Raw genomic sequence first — 21,541 nt, forward strand, 5'->3', positions numbered from 1 at the left:
GCTGTCATGTGAAAAACACTTTTCTCCATTTTTTTTTTTCATGTTCTTAATTGACATGAATCACGTTTCCGCGTTACAGACATCGCATTTGAAGTGAAAATTAAAAAAATGTTCCAAAATTGTTGAGATGTGTTTTTCACAGGACAGCGACGATATGAGATATTTGCAAACATTTGTTACCAAGCCCTCCTTTAACATATCTTGGAGAATAGTTGAACAAATGATTTACTGTCTTCTGATTTCAAAATTAGCTGTTGTGTATATGTGATAATATAAGGCGATCTATGGGTTCACAGTTGTAACGGCCTTCCGAGGGACACCATAACTATGATGTGGCCCGCGACAAAAATGAGTTTGACACCCCTGGCTTAAGGCGCCAAAATTCGAGTCTGGTTCAAAGTAGATTCTCACGATCCATCCCGCTCGTCTCCTGTCTGGGCGTGGTGCATTACTGTACTTTCAAACACAACTTCACACACATTTTCAGTTGTTTAATGTAACACTTGATGGGTGGGCAATCACTCCAGACAACAAAAAAATACAAAACTTGGACACCAGCGCATCAAAAGTCCATTTTACATCTCGTGTCCCTTTTAAAACTCATTCAGTCCCAGAGACATATTTGTCTTTTCACAGGCCGGCCATTCAATCCCAGGAACATCTTTTTTTCAACTATTTTCAAACGTTAGGTTAAAAGAGTCTGTGAAAACGTTTGCTACTGAATGAGTTCCAAGTTGGAGCTCATCTAAGTGCGTCTTATGGAATGTCTTCATTTTACCGCTCTCGCGACTGCGTCTTACTCATGGAAACATTCATTCAAGTAGTGCACGAAATTGTGGACATATGAGAACAACAACAACAGACCTTGAACGGAATATGGAGGAAATGGAACAAAGGCTGGAACGGCTCTTGGCGGCGACGTGCCGCGGTCGCGCCAGCTAGCGCGCGACCGCGCTACGACAGCGCCTCGCCAATGTTGGCAAATGCCCGAGGACGGACGGGAACGCGGTCAGTTTTCGTACTGAATGTCATAGGCCAGCGGCCCGTTGACGGCGAATCCCAGATAGAAGGAAACCTTCTCGGTGCTGCAGCCGCTGCGAATGCCGCTGCGGCGAGCCGGATGCACGGGAATCTTCAGTCTGCCGCAGTTGGCGAAGACGTCTCCTTGCTCGATGGTGCCGCCCACTCGTAGCAGGCGGCTGCTGATGTCCTTCTCCTTGAAGATGTCGCCGTTCCACCACAGCTGCGCCAGCGTGTCGCGCGACATCTTGGGAAGGAAGTACTTGTCCAGGTTGGGTTTGGACACCAGCCTCTTGAGTCCGTTCTCCCTTCCCAAGTAGAGGTGCGCGATGGTGCTCCTCTTGTAGAACAACTTGGAGAGGTGCTTGCGGGACGACGAGCGGATGGCGTTGAGGTACGTTCGGATTTCAGAGTTTTCCTCCGCCGGCGTGGGCCAGAAGAAGAGGAGGGCCAGGTAGTAGGGGTCCGGCAAGGTATAGTTGTGGCCGACGGCCTGCAAAGCCTCTAGGAGAAGGTCGCACAGCTGCTTGTAGCTCTTCACCAGCTTGGACTTTGGCTGGAGAATGTAAAGGACCACGTTTGCCAAAATGTAATTGATCTTCACTTGGATGTTCTGCTTCTGCTTGACCATCTGCTGCAAGACGGTGTAAGATTCCACGATTTTCTCCACCTCCTCGGCCGAGCGGTCCAGGTGTTGCAGAACTCCGGAGAAGGTGTCCGCTTGGTGCTTCTCCAGGTACACCCGGCGTTCCTCCAGGATCAAGTTTAATTTCAGTTTGGGGTTGTCCTCTTTGACCTTTCGCAGCTCCTCCGGCGCCGTGCAGAAGAGATCCACGTACTTCTTGAAGTGATCGCACACGGTTCTGTGGTTGACCGTGTCAAACTCAAAGTTGCCTTTGGTGTAGGTGAAGTAGCAGTTGAGGAAGTCAAATTTCTTCTTGACTTCAGGCTTCAGGCGGAGCAGGAAGGGCTCGTGGTCCTTGATGATCTGCGCGTACTTGCCGCTGACCTCGTCCTTTTCTTTGTAAACGCTGTCGATCGGAATGGTGCCGTTGAGGAAGCTCTGGAAGTACTTTTTCTTCATGGGCTCGCGTTCGTGGAAGAACGGAAGCTTGGCCAGGACCTCAAAAACAATGAAAGACATCTCCAGCACCCCCACGTGGCCGTAAATGTTGTAGCCCTTCCGCGGGAAGTCGGCCGACTCGTCGTCCGGTTTCTCTGCCTGCGAATTGTCCTCGTTGTCCGACTGCTCTTGGGCACTTTGGAATGCTCGGATCCCGTTCATGGCCAAGCGGATGTTGGTGTCCAGGTCGTCGGGATTATGCGACAGCTCTTGTTTTTCCTTGTCCATGTTGGACCTCAGGTTGCTTTTGTACACTTGAGCGACGGTGTCGATGGTGTACGGGTTCTGCGCGATGTTCTTGGCCTTCTCGGCCCACTTGAGCGCCTCGGGAAAGTCTCGCTCGTTGATGTAGAGGTAGCGCGCCAGAGCCTGGGGGATGGAGGCTCGGTCTCGAAACCTGGAGGAGGCTTTGACGAAGATGTCCTGCACCGTTTGGCCGCCCTGCTGCTGGTGGATCTTGTCAATGAGGGGCGAGAACAGCTCCCGCTCGTCGCCGTCTTTCTTGCGCTGCCTTCGGATCAACATGCGCTCGATGGACAGCATGAGTCTGTCCTTGACCACGCCGTCGCTGAAGAACAGGTCGTAGTGGAGCATCTGCAAGGTGATGTCGCTGACCTTCAGGAAGTATCTCCTCTCCAACACCTCCAGGCAGGCGGCCGCGATGGTGTGATGGAGAATCCGCAGCCGCTTGTACCCTCCGCACTCTTCCACTCTGTCCACGATGAGGACGTTGGAGTAGAGCTTCATCATGTCCAGCACGCAGTCCACCGGGTCACGCGTCATTTTCACCCCGAAGAAATCTTCACACAGCGACAGCGCCATTCCCGATTCCGCCACGTAGTTGTTGAGAAGCGCCAGGAAGGAGAAGAGCTTGCCGTCGTCCGTGCTTGCGTCAAAGCTATTCAGCGTGTTGTGGGCCACGTCGTTGATGTATTTCTGGTCAAAGTTCATCTTCATGATCATGAAGGTGTAGAAGCTTTCCGGCTTCTCGTGGGTCTCCTGCAGCTCTTCCAGCTTCTTTTCGAATTCGCTCTGCTCGTGCGGCGTCAGCGAGGCGGTGATGTACTGACACTGCATGGAGTTCTGGTGCTTGTACTGCTTCTTTGGGCTGTGGGAGCGGACGCAGTTGAGCACCGTCACTTTGCAGTTGGGCGCGTCGTCCACGTAGGCGACTCCCGAGTCCTCCACCGCCTTGCGGATGCAGTTGACCAGGTCGTACGGGTTGTCCAGCTCCTTCACGTCGTCCACCAGCAGCAGGACCGGACACTGCGTTCCGCTTTCCAGCTTCATCAGGTGAATGATTTGGTCGGCGATTTCTTCTTTGGCCAGCTTGGTGTCTTTCAGCACGGCGCATCGAAACTCGCTGCGAAGGTCCCACATGACGTGCATGGCCAAGGTGGTCGCGCCGCAGCCCGGATGGTGGTAAAAGTTGAGCTGGACGCAAGCGTTGCGCTTTTCCCTCTGCTGGGAGCGAATCATTCCCATCACGTTGCTGTACTTGTCCCTCTTGACAAACGTCTTCTTGCTGTCTTTGTCGCAGAAGTAGAAGTTCCACCACTTGACTTTGCCTCCCCGGTAGAACTCCTCCTCCTGACGCGTCCGGAAGTCGGCGAACTCTGGACTCTTTTCGTCTTCGTAAACATTCTCGCACTGATTGAGGCACAAAATGTCCAAGGCCGTCATGAGGTCTTCGTCCTTTTGCTTCAGCACGATGGCGCTGGAGTCGGACGACGGCAGCAGTTTGGCGGGCGACTGGCTGTGCGGCCCCAACGCCGCCACCGTCCCGTTGACCTGGGACAAGGTCAGCTCGTAGACCGACAGCGGGTCAATGTCAAAGTCAAACTTATCGACGATGAGCTCCTTCCACTTGGCGTAGGTGCCGACGGAGTCGCCGATGGTGACTATGCTCTGCTCCTCGGTGTGCTTCAGGAAAGAGCGGTAGGTCTCAAATAAGGGATCCTTGTCCGTGACTACGGGCGAAAGCAGCAGGAAAATGATGCGACCTCGGCCGTAACGGACAAAGTCGCAGCTGCAGATCAGCGCCACCAGTTGCTCCACATCTTTACAAGACTTCTTAAACCAGGTCTTGTAGTCCAGTTCCTTGTTGGCGTCGCTCTGGATGTCGTGTCGGCCGTTGCAGAAGACCCAGCTGGTCTGGTCGTAGAGGTTCAGGCTGCTGACCACAGAGTCCAAGCGGCCCTGGTACTGCGACGGCGAGTGCAGGTTGGCCACACGGGTCTCCTTATAAGCGTGGCAGAGTCCCAGAGGGCCGTTGGAGTTTGGGTCAAAGTCCAACACGCAGAAGAGTTGCAGTTTGCTGAGAAACTGGAGGTGCTGGACTTGTTCTGGACTGCTCTTGTTCACCACCACAACAAAACGGTCGCCGAGGTCCAGCGAGTTCCCGCCCACCGTCAGCAGGTTCTTCAGTTTTTCCCCCTGGTTGGGCTCTCTCTTCAGCTCCGCCTCGTCCGAGCAGCACGGCATCTGCCCCGCGTCGACTGGAGACAACGACAACAACGTTCACATTTCAGAAACAGCTTCTTGATCAGAGTCCACTTATTTCTAATGATCATCCACAAAAGTTGAACGGCGGCGACAACGGTTTCACGTTGCGTCCAAAAGAAACACTTTCTTTGGTAATCTACACATTTTGGGAGAAAATACGTTTTAAAAATCCAGAGCATTTTGAACATCCATATGGTTAATTTATGAGTCTGATCACAAGCCTCCGTTCGACTTGGCGGACGACGCCAAACATTTCGAACGCCGCTTTGCCCTCTCACCCGTGACGCGGTCCAGCCTTCCGGCGAGGTCGTACTGGTTGATCTGGCGCAGAACCTCGCCGGTGACTTTGAGCGCTCGGTCTGCGTGGTGCTCAGTGATGATCTTGGCCGTATCCACCGTGTCGCCGCCCTCCAGCTTCCCCCAGGGCGTCGGCTCGTCCTTGCCGTTCCTCTTGTCCCGCAAGACGAACTGAAACTTCTTCAGGTCTTCTTTCCCGAGTTCCTCCAGGATTTTTTGGACCGTCACCCCGCCGTGGAGCGCCGGCTGCACTTTCTCCTATTGAGACCAGCGACCGACATCAACATCACCACTAGATGCGTGCCAGCCTTTCATGCCAGTTGAAAGCAACCCCCAAAGGAAGCAGAGTTCAACTCCTTTACTTGTGTTTCTCCATATTGCTTGCCCTCCACGTTTTTAAAAATCATTATTCGGGATGTCAATCAAAATGTGAATCGTGGTTGGCTTTCCCTTCTGTTGCTTACTTCCTATTTTTTTCTCTTTTTATTTTTAGCATCTGTTAAATCCTACCACGGGAAAATTCCCTATTTCCTAATCACTGCATACAGATGTTCAAGATTCTTTATCTATCTATCTATTCAGATATAATTTATATTTAGCTAGCTATAATCCACCCATCTTTCTATTTAGCTAGCTAGCTAGCTATAATTGATATTTAACTAGTTGTAATCTATTTATCTAGCTAGCTAGCTAGCTCTTTATCTCTGTATGCATTTTTCTATTGCAGACCTAGATGTGTGATCTAGGTCTGCTGATAGTGCATTTATCAGTAAAAATAGTTGACTTTCCGTCTCTGTCTTGGAGGGGGGAAAAAAGTCTCACGCTATTTTGACGAAGTAAGAAGTTCAAACTAGAGGAAGTTAGCATTGGTATGGGTACTTGCCACCACAGGAACTGTCCAATTTCTTGAAAATGCGGAACTTAAAAATAAATAAATAAATAAATAAACATATTTCGAATTTATATCCAAAATACAGACCCTTTTTCAAGAGATATGACTTTTTTTTCTCCATACTATCCCTTTTTCCTCCCCTAAATGTCCGGCTTTGTTTTCCCCTAGAAAAGTCACTCACTTTTTTACTTTTCTGAAAGTGAGTTTCTAGAAAGAATATGTGACTTTAGGCCAGATCGGCCTTTCTTGGAACTATACGACTTTTCCTTCAATTTACCACCTGGTTGTCTTTCCCCCTCTAGAGTTTTGTTTTCGAAGGTGGTGTTGGGGAAAAAAGGTTTTTGGGCCAAAGTATGAAGTACAGAAAGTGTTTCTACTTGCTTACTTGTCACTACGGTAGGAAGGTTACCTTGACTTGTTTCCTCTTCTGTCTGTGTCGATTGCTGTCCTCGTCCGGAAAGTCGGGAAGCTTTTGGGTTCCTTTTTTGGGGTGGACTTGGTCGCGGTGAGCCTCGGCGGCGTCCGGTTGGTCCAAGCCGGCGCCGGCGGACTGCGCTTTCTCTTTGAGCTCGCTAACTTTTTTCAGGATGTGCACGGCCGGGCCGGTCCGGATGCCGAGCTCCACAAAGTCCTTCTTGCCGAAGCAAAGCAGACACATTCCCGAGACGTCTTCCTGCTGGAGGCGCTGCGCGTACTGCGGGTTGCTTTGGACCTGAGGAAGCAGCCACTGGAAAACCTTTCGGGCGCTCCACGTCTCCACGCCGCCGCAGGGGGGCGTCGCGCCCCTTTCCCCTTTTTTCAGCCTCTCCAGGGACCTGCTGATCAAGACGGCGGGCCCGTGCTTGATTCCCAGCTCCAGGATGTCTTTCTTGTCAAAGGTCAACAGGAACTGGCCGCACTCCACCTCCTTGGCCAAGTCGGACGCCAGCCTGGGATCCAGATGGACGTCGGCCGTCAGCCAGCGGCATATGTCCGCCGACGTCCACTGGCCGACGTCGGCCGGCAGCTCAGTGACGCCGTTCATCGTGGGGACGTCGATGGACAAATGCGCCGCCTTCGCATCCTGCAAAGTTCACCTTGCTGTAAGCACTTCACAAACTCGTTCAAAATATGACATTTTAGAGAGAAAATATTCAACTTGTTTACAGAAATAAAACACTCGTTATGTATATCTAACTTTATGAAAATGTAGATGCAATTTAAATGTACAACTTTGTCAAAGAAATACAACCTTGCTTGGGAAATCAACTCAAAACTATGCACTCAAAAGTGTGACTTGACTGAGATATGTGAATGTGGCCAATATACAACTTTCTACAAACTTCTACAACTTTCCGGAAAATGTAAGACTTTTTCAGGAAGGATTTTGTTCTGGAAATGTAAAATATACAACTTTTTCAAAATATACAACATTTCTAGAAAATATGCATTTTTGTTTATGAAAGGTACGCATTCCTAGAAAGAAAAAAAGGGGGAAAATACATACACACACACACACACACATATACATATATATATACATATATATATATATACATATATATATATATATATATATACATATATATATATATATATGTATACATATATGTATATGTATATATGTTATACTTAACAATATGTCACTAGTATATGATTTGCTGTTTTTTTCCGAATAATGCGCAATGTTTTTAAACAAACAAAGAAAAACATTTGATTTGTATTCTGCTGAAGGAGTCAAACTCTTTGCCTGCGAGCAAAATGCGGTCCGCTATGCAAACAAGTCAAATCATGTCGAGCGCATCCTGGAGGACAACATTTTCTTAATCGGATACAAGTCAACAAAGTCAAATGATTAGGAACACCGGTGAGTGTTTGCGTGGGGTCCTGAGCACACTAAACGTAGTGCTCGTGCGTAATGTTGCTTTGCATGCACACACGCGGGTGGCTCGACAGCAGCTCGTCTAAAAAACGGACAGACACAGCCAAAAGGGCCGTTTTGAAGATTGTTTTAGTGCTCGGCAAATAATTACTAAAACAACAACAGTTAGCGTCCTCTGTCAAAGAGTTTGTCTGTGAAGCGGCAGAATATTTGCAAGTTTGTGTGTTTTCTTATTTTTACCTGCTGAACTCAAGTGGGCGCCTCCCTTAGCTTGGATATAACTTTCGTTTGCCGCTCACTTCCTGGAAAAGGGGGGCAGCGCGTGGGGGCGTACTGGCGTCCCGCGGGGAGGGGCCGCCGACGCCAGCCCGAGCAGCAACTTCTGCTTTGAAACCAAAACTAAAAAAAACTTGCGTCACCTCAAGACATTGGAGAAGAAGAATCAGGACCGGAGTGGTCCATCTTAAGCACAACACAAAAACGGGACTGAAACTAACATTTGCATGGACCACAGTATTCCATATTGGAAAGCCTGCCCTTGCTAATATTAGCTCAGAATTATAAACGCTTATAAGGACAGTTAAAGTGTGATTGCAATTAAGTACCTGGTCTTATCTCGGCTTGATATTTTATATCTTCGTGGCGTACAAAATGATAGAACCTCAATCAAATGCCGTGGACTAAAGTGGACCACAAATTGCAGGGCTCAAAATGACCAGGCCTGATAAAAGTCATAAGTTACTAATAATAGCAACAATAAAATGAATATGAATAACGCCCTGAAGTACTTGCGCTGGTCCCACTCACACAGCCATGACCGCCATTCAAATAAACCCAAAGGTCAAAGTTCATTGTTCACTCTTCACGTTGAACACAGTGACTCATCCGTGGATGACATCATTAGCGTGTCTTCTTATTGGTCAGCTCAGTGTCAAGCTACCAACAATCATTTGCTGCCATGACTCCAAATGTGTTGCACTTTTTTATGTTGATGGGAAAATTCGGATGACCTTTGAACTTAGCCAACAAACGATAACACCAAATGATGTGTAAGCTTCCAAACAAGTAGTAAATATTCTAGGGAAAAAAAAAGTTGAACATTTTCCCCAAAAGTTGTGTTTCTGGAAAAAGTTGTGTAATTTCCAGAAAAAGTCAAACCTTTCTGAAAAAGTATTTTCTAAAAACAAAGTCCAATTTAAAACAGAAAAAAAGTCTATTTCCTGCTGAATGTCGGATGGCGGTAGAAAAGCGCGGGCAACGTGCAGACGGGTTGTTCAACACTTTTAATAGTCTACGTGACGACAAGATGAGTGACGACACCAGAGCGCCACCTAGCTGAGGACTTTGTGGTGGGGGTGCAGGGGGAGGGCGGAGGTGAAGGCTCGGATGTCGCAGACGGCCGTGACGGCGTCCCTCAGGGCCGGCGAGGAGACGTCCAGGAAGTTGAGCGAGCTGACCTCGCCGTAGGACGACGAGGCGGCGCCGGCGGCGGCCGGGGCGCATCCCGGCTCGGGCTCGGGTTCCGGCGGGTCGCCCTCCTCCACGCCGAAGCCCACCACCTGAACCAAAACGTGCCGATGTCAAACAGACTGCAAAAACTCCACGAGAGAATTTCTCATTCCTGTCAATCCACAGGCCCTAAGACACGGCAGGGTTTTTTTTGGTTCTTTTTTAGGCTCACCATGTTTTGAGAACACTTTTGCTCAATTAACGCAATCCATGCCTATTGACTTTTCTCTTTTTTTTTTTGTCTTACGTGCACGCTGAGCTTCCTGCCGCCGTGGCGATGCTCCGCAAACCAGGAGAGCAGGTCCTCGCGCGTCAACTCTTTCAGCGCCGAGATCTGCCACGAGACGAACAACACGCTGACTCGCCGGATCCTCGTTTTCACACATCAAACCTTAGCTGGCTTAGTTTGGATGCGGCGTGAGAGAGAACGCGTCCAGCTCCAAAAAGAAAAGCTGAGCGGAATGAGGCCGGCATCCGTCCGTCCGTTCGTTCGTTCGTTCGTTCGTTCGTTCGTTCGTTCGTTCGTTCGTTCACCTCCATGTTGAGTCTCTGGAAGAGGAACTGCCTGGTGAGCACCTCGAACCAGTTGCGGTCCACTTCCTCGCCCAGGTGAGCGTCCTCGCACTCCTTCAGCTTGACGAGCGCCGTCACCTGCGTGGCGAAGGCCTCGTCGCTCAGCGCCGACAGACGCTCGCCGAAGGAGCGCAGGAACTCCTCCACCTTGGACTCCACAAACTCCGTGCTGACAAATGGGACAAAAGCAGCGCGGGGACGCCGTCAGGCCGCACCGTCCACAAGTGGTGGACATTGATGATTTTTGTGAGAAGGTTTCCCTGGGAAGCAGGGGCGAGGCGACGGGCGCTCACCTGAACTTGGTGGCCTGCGTTTCCACGGTGACGGAGAAGCCCAGGACCCCCGAGGTGTTCCTGCAGGTGGGGTAGACGTGGTAGCTGCAAGACAAAGGCGCACGGTTGACGCCGCACGGCCAAGCGAGCCAGCGCCCCACGCGACCCGCCAACCGACTGACCCCAGCGTCTCTTTGGTCCGAAGGAAGTCGAAGCACGGCTCCTCCATGTGCATCTGACACACACAATTATCCATTAGGTCAAGTTGTGCTTCTCAAATCATCTTTCTCCACTGAAATGAGTGCAATTGTTACTAAGGTGTGTCTTTAAATAAGACAACCAGCACGCTATAATATTGGAGAGAATAAAAACACAGCGTAATGACATAGTTAAAATTCAAAGAAGATCAATTAAACGTTTGCTCTTCCGGGGTGCGCTGGGCGACATGGCCAGCAGGGGGCAGCACAACGCAGCCATGCACGGAGCCGCTCAAAACGCAACAAATTGCAGTCATACGACCGGTAATCACTCTTGGCAGAAAAAGAAAATGCGCCTGTGAGTATGCTTTAATGATTCATCAGTCTATTTTTCTCCAATTAATCGCATTCCCATAGCAAAACTCAACAATTTCCATCCCTTTCTTCATGAACAGGACGTGATTTGAAATCGGCAGGGCAGAGAACGCACAAACACACATTGAAGACTAATCAGTTACTGGCAGAAAATCGGCAAAAAATCTTGATTGCTGTTTTCCAAAGCAAAAGACGATGCTGGCAAATGTCTTATTTTGACCCCCAAAAATAACACAAAGGTAATCAATCTTCATTTGATTATTTACTAACTTTTGCATTGGGCCATGTGGGAATGTTCATGAATATGCTTTATGTCTCTGTAATAATTACGATAATCAGAACAACCCACCACTAGCAGTTCCATCAGGGCGTGTTCACGCAGTTTCTTCAGACCTGACTGGAAAAAAAACAACACACACACACATTTTGAGAAGGCATAGAGAGTACTTGGGCCATTAATGAGACGCAAAGAGATAAGTGGCACGCTTCGGATTATTTTTTTCCTGATATTTCTGTCGGAAAGTAATGAGCCGGACTGTCGAGCGAGGCGGACCTGGTAGTAGACGGTGACCTCGGAGTTGGCGTCGCCCTTGTTGAGGGACTTGACCTTGCACAGGTGATGAGCGACGGGCAGCTCCACCACGCGGAAGGACACGGGCACCTCGGCCGGCAGCGGCCGGAAACGCAGCTTCCTGCAAGGACACGCGTGGCGGCCTCAGCGCCGACGGACTTCATCAAGCAGGCCTCGCGACGGATGACGCCGTCGGAGCCCACGCCTTCCATGCGTCAACGTCTGGAAGGTGGCTGCTACATTACCGCTGCAGCATCCGTGCTCATTCCCGTTAGCACATGAAGGGCGTTTGGCATTATACGTTAGCATTAAGCTAGCAGATTTTCCGTAGATGAAGCGATATGCTTTTAAAAGTAGGACCGAAATGAATGATTTTTCTAGCAAATGATTCATGTGCTGATTATTTTTCAATGAATCCAAAACGTTTTTTCAATGCTCATCCAGGGCATGACTCCAAATTGACAGTGGAGAAAATGCACAAAACAAATTCAGTTACGGGTGCGGTGCGTAAGATCGGTCAGAGAATCAGCACCGGTTTTGATCCTTGCTTTTCAAAGTAAAAGCAGACGTTTGCAGATGTCTCCTTTCGACATGTCTCCTTGCTTTCATGGAGGACTACAGACATCGGCGACATGTTAAGAGGCGGAAATTTGGACAATTTGATTCAGTCTCTAAAGGATTACTAAACCTCCACCCAAAGCGTTGTCCATGAATTGTATTATCAAGCAGTTGCCGCTTGAGCGATAAGGCGCTGGAGGTTCAACCCGCCTCTGCGTCAGGGCTTGAGCGCATGCGCCTGCGGGGAAGCAATGAGGAGAGCCGCGCAGCAACTCACTCGGTGAAGTAGTGCAGGAACTCCTTGGACTCCTGTCGCACACAAGCATGCGCTTTAGCCGCGGCGCGCCCACGCCAAGGAGCGTCCAAAGCGTTCAACTGACCGCGGCGCTGAAGTTGCCCTGCACCAGGCCCTCCACGTAGAGCTCGGCCTTCAGCCCGCCCACGAAGGCCAGCAGGTCCCGCAGGCTCGGCCCGCCCGCCGCCGCCTGGTACTTCTCCACCAGCGACCAGCGACGCTGCTCCAGAATCAGCAGACGCACGTCCCTGCGCACAAGCAAAAAGTCTCAGCGGAAAAGACGATGGCATGGGAGTGCAACCCGCTCGGCTTAGCTTTAGCTTTAGCTTTAGCTTTAGCGCGAAGGAGGCCGGCGGGACGCACGCACTTGCCCAGACGCTCCGGCTTGATGAGGATGTTGAAGTAGGTCTTCTTCAGCTGCTCGCAAAACATGGCGAAGACGCCCGCGTCCGAGCTGAACTCGGCCAGGTGCTCCACCAGCAGCTTCAGCAGCAGCTGAGCGGGAGGAGCCGAGGAAAGGAGGAAGGAGCCAGACGGGAAGGAAGGAAGGAAGGAAGGAAGGAGACGTGACTACATGAACGCTCAACTTGAGAATGGGTGGATGTGCGTGCGTGCGTGCGTGCGCGCTGACGGGAAGCTTGTGGTTGAAGCCTTTCAGCCTGATGACCAGGCCGTGCTCGCCGGCCACCAGTTTGTACTCCAGCTGCGCCACGTCGGCCTCGTACGCCGGCTCGGCCAGGTTGTGAGCCAGGATGTTGACGAACAGGTCGAACAGCACCAGGCTGAACAACAACAACAACAACAACAACAACAACATCCTCATCGTCATCGTCATCATCATCATCAGCAGCAGCATCATCATCATCAGCGTCATCGTCATCATCACGGACTACATCACCCACCGCCGGCTTCAGCAACCTTTAGCTAACACCGGATGCTAGCATTAGCTTCTGATAATAATGCTATACAATGCACATATTTGCATATTTAATTGGGACTGCCTACTCCAAAGGTTTACAATTGAGACGCTGCATATTCCCCAAACTACGATCCCAAAACACTCAATACAAATTCACACTAGATTCCCCTAAAAAATAGTTTTGTCAATTCATTGTTGAAAACGGCACAATAGTGTAACATGAAGTGTTAGGAGTGTGCCTTTAAGGGACGTGGCCTAGTGACTGACTTCGGCTGGAGTCGGTCGGGTTGGTCTGCATGCCAGGACATTAGAATGCCCTCATCGCTCCATATACTTTGCACGTCACTGTTTAAAGCTCAAAGAATGCCTCGCAGCACAAAGGGAAAAAAAGCCAAAAACCGGAGAAAGGAGAGAAAGAAAATGTGAGCGTGCTCTCTTACTTTTCAGGACTCTTCTGAATCACTGGCGAGATCAGGTGGAAGCGAATATACGCTGAAAGATTTCAACCAAAAAAAACAACAACAAAAAAACAGGCTCAATGGAGGATGACAGGACGTGTCCACTAGATGGTGCTGTGGCCCGCCCGCGCTCACCTTTCGGGATCTTGAACTTGTTGTCCTTCTTGTACCACAGACAACCTCGCTGGTCGTCCAAGATCTTGACGGGAAACTCCGAGTCGGGGCAGTCGGGCGGCCTCAGAGCAAAGTCGGAAGCTGAGGAGGGAAAAAAAAAAAAAAAAGGAGATGAAAAAAGAGTGAGCGGCATTTTTACGGAATGCGTTTTTGGTCTCTTTTTGAAACGACAGACCGATGAACTTGTTTTCAGCGGGAAGGTGAAGTTCAGGGTTGACTTCAAAGTCGGACGCCCAGCGTCGAGCCCACTCGGCCGCGATGTCTGAAGACGCCAAACGGACGCCAAACGGGGCCCGCAAACAAACAAACACAAAGTGGAGGAAAACTCAACGAAAACCATGTGTGCTGGCGCGCGCGTGTGTGTGCGTGCGTGCGTGTCCTACCCTCCACGCTGTAAGAGGTGCCAAACCATTTCTCCCTGAGCTGGCAGCGGCCTTCGTGTTCCGGGGACAGCAGCATCAAGTTGGCTCGGTCGGGAGTCAGCGCGGACAGAGCGTCGCCGATCACCTGACACGCAAGGTGTGAGCGATTCACATTTGCCTCTTTAGCAATTGAAGGGGCTTAGGCTCCACCCCCAAGGTCATCGGAACAATTAGACAAGAGAACAAGGCACGGGTAGAACGAGAGCTGACCTTGGGGTCAAAGTGAAACATGAGCTGGTCTCCGGTCAGGAAGTCCTCTTTGGGAAACAGTTGCATGTTCTCGCAGACGTTCTCCACAAACTCGATGGGATCGGTCTGCGCCGTAGACAAAGACCAAAGCGCTCCATAATATTGCACTTCATAAAAACATTTTTTTCTTAACGCCACGAGCGCTCTCGCAGCTCACCAACATGCCACTAACAGTCGGTCTTTGCAGAGGATAAAGAATATAGGCCCGCGACTACCGCTGTCAACGGACATGTTGCGGCATTTGTTTTCAATCCATTGCTTAAAGACTCAAACCACAGTAAGACAGATGATAATCAGTGTTAGCATTAAGCTAGCCGACTGACAGGCTAAGTTAGGGTTGTAAGTAAATGCACAAGGTGTAATTGTCTCGTTTCTGTTGGCATCGACTTCAGCAGGGAGTGGCATTCAACAGCTTGAAGCCTCTTTGTTGCTCAATTGCTGCGCTTGCCAAAGAGCCGCTTAGCGTTTAGAATCCCAACACGGCCCAAGGGTTAGCATATTAGCATGTTAGCGCCGCTCTACCTGCTCCTGATAGTGGAACTCGTTGTCTTCGATCTTCTGAATTTCCTCGTAGATCCTGAAGGGGAAATTGCACCGCTGTCACCCCGCGCCTGCGTGCGTGCGTGCGTGCGTGCGTTCAACCAGACCTCTGTTGAGGGCCGAGAGTCTGCAGCATCTTCAGGTACTGGAACACCAAGTGGACCACCTGCGCACAGGACATTTTTATTCATTCATTTCATTTATAAATAAATAAATACATGCTATATTTTATGCAATTGTTTTCTTTTACTACTTGGACTTTATTTGGACAATTTTTGAACACCCTACACCTGAAGTTCCCCTCTGGGACTCAATCAGGGCTAAGCATCCGCCGTTAACGTTTAGGCGGGAGCAAGTTGACCTGGTAGAAGTTGCGGAAGCCCTGGTCGGTCAGCGTGATGGAGACGGAGAAGATGGAGTAGGTGGTGTTCTGGTCGAAGCCCGTCTCGCTGTTCCCGCCGAAGAGAGCCAGCGCCCAGCACCTGAACGCACACGCGCGCCCGTCAGTCAGTCAGTGGCGGGGCCGCTTAGGCGTAACCGCGGCGACGGCGGCCGGCCTCACTTCCTGCGCAGCAGAGACAGGATGCTGCCGCTGCCCTCGTGTCCGATCAGCCAGGAGATGTAGTGGAGGGGCTTCACTCTGACGCAAGCGCAACACACGTGTCAAGGGGTCGCCCCGCCGCGCCCCGCCGCGCCCCGCCGCGCAAGTGGCCATCTCCATTTGCACGCCGGTCCCAACAGTCACCTGTAGTGTTTGCCCTGCGGCGGCACGGCCCAGCTGATGGTCAGAGCGTGCACCTTCCTCACAGGGACCACTGCAACGCGCGCACACATACACAACACACTAAGGACGTTGCAGACGGGAGGGAGGGGGGAAAATGTTGCTCATTTTGGGCTGCGAGGCCGACACGAAAAAGCTTGGCGACCACTGCCCTAGTACGGACGAAATATAAACGCCAGGGAAGAAAGTGACATATTTTCTCGAGAAAAAAAGCTGCCGCATATCTTCTCAAAAGTTGTGTCATTTCCGGAAAAACAGAATGTTCACGTACGTTTAAAAATAGCTTTACGGTTTCAAATCATAGCTTATATTTAAAAGTTGTGCATTTACAAGCTAAAAAGTCACAATATCTTCGAGAGAAAAAGTCCACCATTGTCCAAAGAAGTTGCATATTTCCCCCAAAGTCGTCTCTTTTCGAGTATTTTCCAAAAAAGCTCTTTTTAGAAAAAGTTGTACGTGTTCTGATTTGAGTGTTTTTTGTTACCCCTGTAGAGTTTGTTGAAATCCGGCGTGTCGAACGGCCTCGGCAGATGAGAAAAGTCCACCGGTGGTTCGGCGCTGACGCAACAACGACAACAACAACACATTTTGCCTCAGAGGAGGAGGAGGAGGATGATGATGAAGATGAAGATGAGGGCGAGTCTGCGAGTCTCTTACTTGTTGGGGATGTGGATGAAGATCTCTCGGACCCACTGCTCCAGAGTGTCCAAAGTCTCTGGCCGACGACAAAGACGAGGGAGAAAGGAAGGAGGTCAGGCCAATCCAAAGTGGCGTTTTGTAGCGAGCGTGCGCGCGCACCGACCTTTGGACTGCACGGCCAGCGTCATGTAGTGAGCCGAGTAAAAGCGGGTCCAGAAGCGGCGCAGGCGTTCGTACGTGTTGATGCCTCGCTGTCTGGGCTCCTGCTTCAGCGTCTGAGCGTTTCCTGTTGTCGCGGCGGCGCGGACAAAAAAATGAGCATCGAGACAACACGGGCGGGCCACTCGCCCTATTTTGGGCCAATGGAATTGAAGTGGCGCTTAATGGGGGGCGGCGTCGGTCGCCCACCCCAGCAGAACTTGCTCATGGGATGTCCCGGCACGGCCAGGCTGCCAAAGAGCATCTCCTTGCGATGCGAGTCGGAAGGCCGCGACAGCTGGTACTCTGCCGCGGAGCAAACGGAGACAAAGAATGCGGCAAAGTCGGCCGGGCGCGTGCGCGCGCTCGCCGCTTGTGCGGACGGGCGCCGCTTGGGCGGGCGGGCGCCGCTTGGGCTCTCACCGCTGTCGACCGCCTCCACCTCTCGGTCCACCGCGTCCTCGATCATCAGCGGGCAGATGAAGAACTGGGCCCACCTGAAAGACGCGCCGCAATCAGTCCGCTTCGCCGGCAGACTCGCGAACCAGCTGGCTAAACTTAGCCATCTCACTAACTCGTGAACTATTTCGTTTGCAAACTATCTGGCTAACCACCCTTTGAACTGATCAAACTCATAAATTCACTCACGACCTCCAAAATGGAACTCATGATCTAATTGATTTGCAAAAATTACAAACTCACACACTAAGGAAGTAACTCGCAAACAAATGAACTATGTCACTCCAAAACCAAAGTCACTCTCTTGAAGAGTAACAAACTAACTCACAATCTTACAAACAAATTCACAAACTCACTAAGAGACTAATTCATTGACAAACTAGCAAACTCATCAGCTAAAAAAAAAAATCCAACTAATTACCTATCAAAGTCGCTAACTGGTGAACTTCATTCATTTGCCAGGCTAAATCCCAAACAAACTTGCAAACTAAGAAACTCACTCGCAAACCCAGTACCAAACTGACTCTGGAGCTAATTCATTTGCACACTAAGTCGCCACCAAAGTGACAGACTAAAAAACGCGTTGACGGGACCCAACTTGCAAGCTAAGTCACTTGCAATCAAACACACTAGCAAGCGACGAACTAGCGATCTCACCTACTCGCAGAGCCAAGTTGTCGTCAAAGGAATTAGTGGCGAGTGCGTGCGTGCGTGCGAGACCTGTCGAGCGCCTCCCTGAAGTGTTTCTTCTGCACGTCGAACTGGAAGATGGTCCTCTCGCAGTCGGTGGAGGCGTTGTCGCTGCCGCCGTGCTTCTTGAGGAAGGCGTCGAAGCCGTTCTCCGCCGGGTACTTCTGGCTTCCCATGAACACCACTGAGCCGCGCGCGACGAGCGGTTGTCGCCATGACAACAAGACACAGCGCCACTCAGTCAGTCATCGGCGGACGCGCGACATCAAATTGCATCGCGCGCTTTGAGCGCTTTGGGTCGGCGCCGGCCGACGACGTCGGGCCGCATGGGCTGGCCCTCCGAGCGCAAATCTGCCGTCCATCAACTGTCCAACGCCTCTTTGGCGCGCCGTATTCATTCCTTAGCATCGATTTCAACAACTTGTGTTCACTGATTTGGTCTTGGCGTGTTTTGATGGCGGCGGCGAGAAAAGGCATCGCGAATCTGACGCCCATGTTGTGCGCCGGCAAAGAACTTTTCCGCGCGTTTCTTTGTCAGCGTGATTGTCAACAAGTTTGGGCCTTGCCGTTTGCCCGGCAACGAGTCGGACTTACTGTGCTCCAGGAAGTGGGCCAGGCCGGGGAGTTCGTCGGGGTCGCTGAAGCTGCCCACGCTGATGCACAGGGCGGCTGCGGCCTGCGCACATGCGAGGGCGCACACACACACACACACACACGTGTGGCTTTTACTACTCAACTCATATTTTACAAACACAATATCAACCAGAATGCTGATATGTTCTACAAAGAACATATGGATATTCAAGAAAATTTGGGGCTTGACTTCCCTTTAAAGTAAAAGTAGTGTGATGTAACCTTCCGTTTTTTGGGGAAATTTCCTTTTTAATCTTGTGCGATTGTTTTTTAAAAATTGGTTTATTTGATAGCAACAAATGGCATTTCCTAAAGATTTTTTCAATTTTCTTTTTTGTTTTTTTAAACACTTCACACTGTCATTCATTTCAATGAATAGACGGCCGGCCACTGAAAAAGGACTTGCTGGAATTTGAACGTGAACGTCAAGCGGCCCACCTGCTTTTCGGTGCTCTTCTTCTTCTTGGCGGCGTTGTCCTCGTCCAGCTCTTCAAAGTCGCTGTCCTGTTCTTCCTCTTCGGCGTCCTCGTCATCCTCCTCCGAGCCCTCGCCCGAATCGGCCTCGTCTTCGCTGTCGCCGCCGCCGCCGTCGTCGTCGTCGCGGTCCGGGCCGGCGTCGCCTCCTTCGGTCTTGTCGTCGGTGGCGCTCAAGTCGGAGATGAGCAGCGCTCTCAGGCCGTTGCTCAGCTGGACGTATCTGAAACGGACGGAGCGTCGCACATCAACTCAAGGTTCAAAGAGTGTTTGCCAAGGTAGCAAATGGTGATTTCCCGTCAGGGTTCCTTCAAAGTCACAAACGGGCGCAGAGCCGTTCGACAAAGACTGTTGTTAGTTGTTATTTTTCGTGCTTCTGGGACGGTTTTGTGACCGTGAAGGCAAATTGTGTTATTACATACTTGGCCACGACATGGGATCCTGAATCGGAAACGCACAACTATCGAGGCTGATCATCGGCCAGCCCGAACTTGTCCTAACCCTACAAAAAATATCCACCAATAAGCTCATACAGGGCAAAATTGTTTGCAGGTCTAGGTCCACGCGTCAAAATTTGCGTCACGTGTCCTCAAAACTTGACTTAAATGATGCAAATGGCACCTTGCGGTGATGAGGCTACTAGAATAGGCAGCGTACTTTAGTCACCAATGGTTTTATAACTGAATTGATTTGTTGTGATTATAGAAGTGTTTGGAGTGCTCACTCTACATTTTGGGGAAAAAACTCCACAAAAATGGTGGCCGCTTGTCATGTGGCTACGTTAAGTAGCGAGGGATTTTCTGTGCGTCTTATCAGGCTCCATGTCTTCCCGTAGGGCTCGGTGCTGCCCAGCATGTTGTGGCACAAGGTGGTGCTACAATGGAGATGTATAGTACTGGTGTATGCTGTCAAAAGCAATCAAAAACAATGACCAACTGTTGGAAAGATCAGGGCTGCGAAGGATGAACCCCGATATAGTGGGCTTTCACTGCAAAGACGTCAAAGAAAAGGTGCGTGATTGCGCCAGTGGGGGGCAGCGATTTGTATGCTATGAACGAAGACCTGATCCCACCTGTACTTCTTGGGGTCACTAGGTGACTTGATGATCTCGGGGTCTCCCTGCTCCTCGGCGGCGTCCTGCGAGTTCCCGACATCCCGCGCGGGCAGCGGAGGCAGCGGAGGCAGCGGCGGCAGCGGCGGCGGCGGCTCGCCCTGGTCCGGAGCGCACGCCTGACCTGAAGCGTTGCCAGCGCTGACAGACTTGCTGGTCTGAGGCATGACGACGACGCTGGCGAGACAACAAGCAGTTTTAGCAACAACACTATTGACGCCGTTCACGGGTGCACAAGTTCATCTTCTTCACTTTTGCCGGTGAGCAGTCAAGGTCAGCAGGGCTTTCTGTGCTGGCCTACACACTATCAGTTGCATTTCAAAGTTAACTATAACATTTCTTCCTTGAACTTGTATTCAATCATTGCCCCGTAACAGTCTATTGGTTACGCTTGGCTGCACTGCTTCCAGTTTGTGGATGTTGGATTGTTTTGTCCAATCAGAGTTCAGTCTTTATATGTCGCCGCGTCAATGGAATCCTCCGAATGACTTTGCAATCAGTAGAGCTGCTGCTGATTGCGATTATTCAAACCATCAAAACTACACAAAAATGCCACAGCTGCATTTCAGATCAATATTGATCTAATTGGGTGATAAAAACAGGAACAAATCAATAGCATAAATCGTCATCAGGGATGCTGATTATTATTAAACGTATTTATGGGCGCAGCGTTGGTCTGTTGTTCACGGCACTTAATCGGGCCCTGACTAGATGTCTCCATGGCAACCAACGGAGGCTGAAATCTGCTCTTTCCCACACAAGTTCTGGAGGCAGAGCACCGATTGGAAATCCAATTTAATGGGACAAATGTGAAAATGTAGATGAGTGTGATGGTGTTTCTGAAGGCCTGAGGGGCCCACCGCCGGGCGTTGTTGCAGTACTGAAGGCATCTCAAGTTCGGCACGCTGCATTGATGGCGACATAAGCAAAAGGATGTGCAAACATTCACACGGGCCAGCGGACTACTTGAAAACAGGAGGAGCCCTCTTGCAATGTAGCGGCAAGTGTTAGCATCCAGCCACTAATCCAGCTAGTTGAACTCGTCTTGCGGGTTCGGTGGCTCGGCAGCCCCGCGGGCCGGCAGGCCGCGGACACCCTGCGGAACACGACAAGGTGGCAGCTAAATGGGACAAACGCAACATTGGACGGCCACTTACTGACGATTGTTTCAGCTTTAGCGGAGCTAGCACAAGTAGCGACTTCGACGTAGCGACTAGCCTCATTGGTCGGACAAAACAAAGGCCGTGATTGGCTGGCAGTAAAACGTGTCACGCAGAAGGCCGCACTTGATTGGACACAACCATGACGTAATCCTATTTTTCTTCTTCGTCTTTTCTTCTTCTTCTACATTTTGGGGAAACATCAGCTGTTCGTCGATGTCATTTTGTTGCTAGATGTAGCAACTTTCCAGACTACTTTAGCAACTTGTTTTTTCAACAACGAATATAGCTACTTCCAATTGACAACAAAAACAAAAAAGGACAAACGAAAAAATTGGCGTTAAAAGATAAAATAATACACAAGGGGAGTCAGGGCATGTGAATTTTAAATAAAAACATTAAATCAAGAACTAAAAAAAGAAACGTTTAACTTTTTTTCCCGTTAAGAATTAATATGTTACTCATGTACTGTCTGGTTGCATTGTCAAACATTAAAAAGAGGTTTTGAATGACTACATTTGGATTTATTTGTGAATATGACATTTCGCAATAACATTTTGAATCTTTTTTCTCGTAATGCCATCAC

At 50.2% G+C, this 21,541-nt stretch overlaps 2 protein-coding genes across 3 annotated transcripts; both read right to left on the bottom strand.

Moving 5' to 3' along the window:
* Nucleotides 1–476: 476 nt before the first annotated feature.
* On the bottom strand, nucleotides 477–8,940 carry LOC147139257 (sterile alpha motif domain-containing protein 9). Of its 2 annotated transcripts, XM_086048107.1 has the most exons (5): nucleotides 8,304–8,940; nucleotides 7,939–8,160; nucleotides 6,247–6,900; nucleotides 4,927–5,203; nucleotides 477–4,641 (listed from the first exon to the last, which is right to left on the bottom strand). In XM_086048107.1, the coding sequence occupies exons 3-5, from the start codon at nucleotides 6,859–6,861 to the stop codon at nucleotides 1,010–1,012; spliced, it is 4,524 nt and encodes a 1,507-aa protein (XP_085904233.1). In that variant the 5' UTR covers nucleotides 6,862–6,900; nucleotides 7,939–8,160; nucleotides 8,304–8,940; the 3' UTR covers nucleotides 477–1,009. The 2 variants fall into 2 exon arrangements, with proteins under 2 accessions (XP_085904233.1, XP_085904232.1); XM_086048106.1 differs by having other exon boundaries at nucleotides 7,939–8,805.
* Nucleotides 8,941–8,966: 26 nt separating this feature from the next.
* nrd1b (nardilysin b (N-arginine dibasic convertase)) lies at nucleotides 8,967–21,087 on the bottom strand. Its single transcript, XM_086048108.1, has 31 exons — nucleotides 20,953–21,087; nucleotides 19,757–19,972; nucleotides 18,649–18,907; nucleotides 18,172–18,253; nucleotides 17,608–17,761; nucleotides 16,852–16,925; nucleotides 16,639–16,734; nucleotides 16,394–16,516; nucleotides 16,249–16,306; nucleotides 16,076–16,149; nucleotides 15,556–15,625; nucleotides 15,373–15,450; nucleotides 15,172–15,292; nucleotides 14,918–14,976; nucleotides 14,793–14,847; nucleotides 14,232–14,336; nucleotides 13,983–14,106; nucleotides 13,775–13,861; nucleotides 13,561–13,680; nucleotides 13,408–13,459; nucleotides 12,680–12,830; nucleotides 12,416–12,543; nucleotides 12,134–12,296; nucleotides 12,031–12,062; nucleotides 11,178–11,316; nucleotides 10,974–11,021; nucleotides 10,235–10,287; nucleotides 10,074–10,157; nucleotides 9,742–9,949; nucleotides 9,455–9,541; nucleotides 8,967–9,257 (listed from the first exon to the last, which is right to left on the bottom strand). Exons 2-31 carry the CDS (start codon nucleotides 19,960–19,962, stop codon nucleotides 9,030–9,032), a joined length of 3,318 nt encoding a protein of 1,105 aa, XP_085904234.1. The 5' UTR covers nucleotides 19,963–19,972; nucleotides 20,953–21,087; the 3' UTR covers nucleotides 8,967–9,029.
* Nucleotides 21,088–21,541: the final 454 nt, after the last annotated feature.

This window comes from Filicampus tigris, chromosome 12 (assembly GCF_054856515.1).
Source record: "Filicampus tigris isolate MCC_2025a chromosome 12, RoL_Ftig_1.0, whole genome shotgun sequence".
Taxonomy (NCBI): domain Eukaryota; kingdom Metazoa; phylum Chordata; class Actinopteri; order Syngnathiformes; family Syngnathidae; genus Filicampus; species Filicampus tigris.

Excerpts from the sequence above, each read along its gene's own strand:
- LOC147139257 (XM_086048107.1), bottom strand. The coding sequence starts at position 6,861 with ATGAACGGCGTCACTGAGCTGCCGGCCGACGTCGGCCAGTGGACGTCG. Across the intron at positions 5,204-6,246 it reads AGAAGAGGAAACAAGTCAAG|GAGAAAGTGCAGCCGGCGCT; the intron begins GTAACCTTCCTA and ends TGGTCTCAATAG. Across the intron at positions 4,642-4,926 it reads AAGGCTGGACCGCGTCACGG|TCGACGCGGGGCAGATGCCG; the intron begins GTGAGAGGGCAA and ends CGTTGTCTCCAG.
- nrd1b (XM_086048108.1), bottom strand. The coding sequence starts at position 19,962 with ATGCCTCAGACCAGCAAGTCTGTCAGCGCTGGCAACGCTTCAGGTCAG. Across the intron at positions 13,681-13,774 it reads CGCTGAAAACAAGTTCATCG|CTTCCGACTTTGCTCTGAGG; the intron begins GTCTGTCGTTTC and ends TTCCCTCCTCAG. Across the intron at positions 9,950-10,073 it reads ACGCAGGCCACCAAGTTCAG|CACGGAGTTTGTGGAGTCCA; the intron begins GTGAGCGCCCGT and ends CCCATTTGTCAG.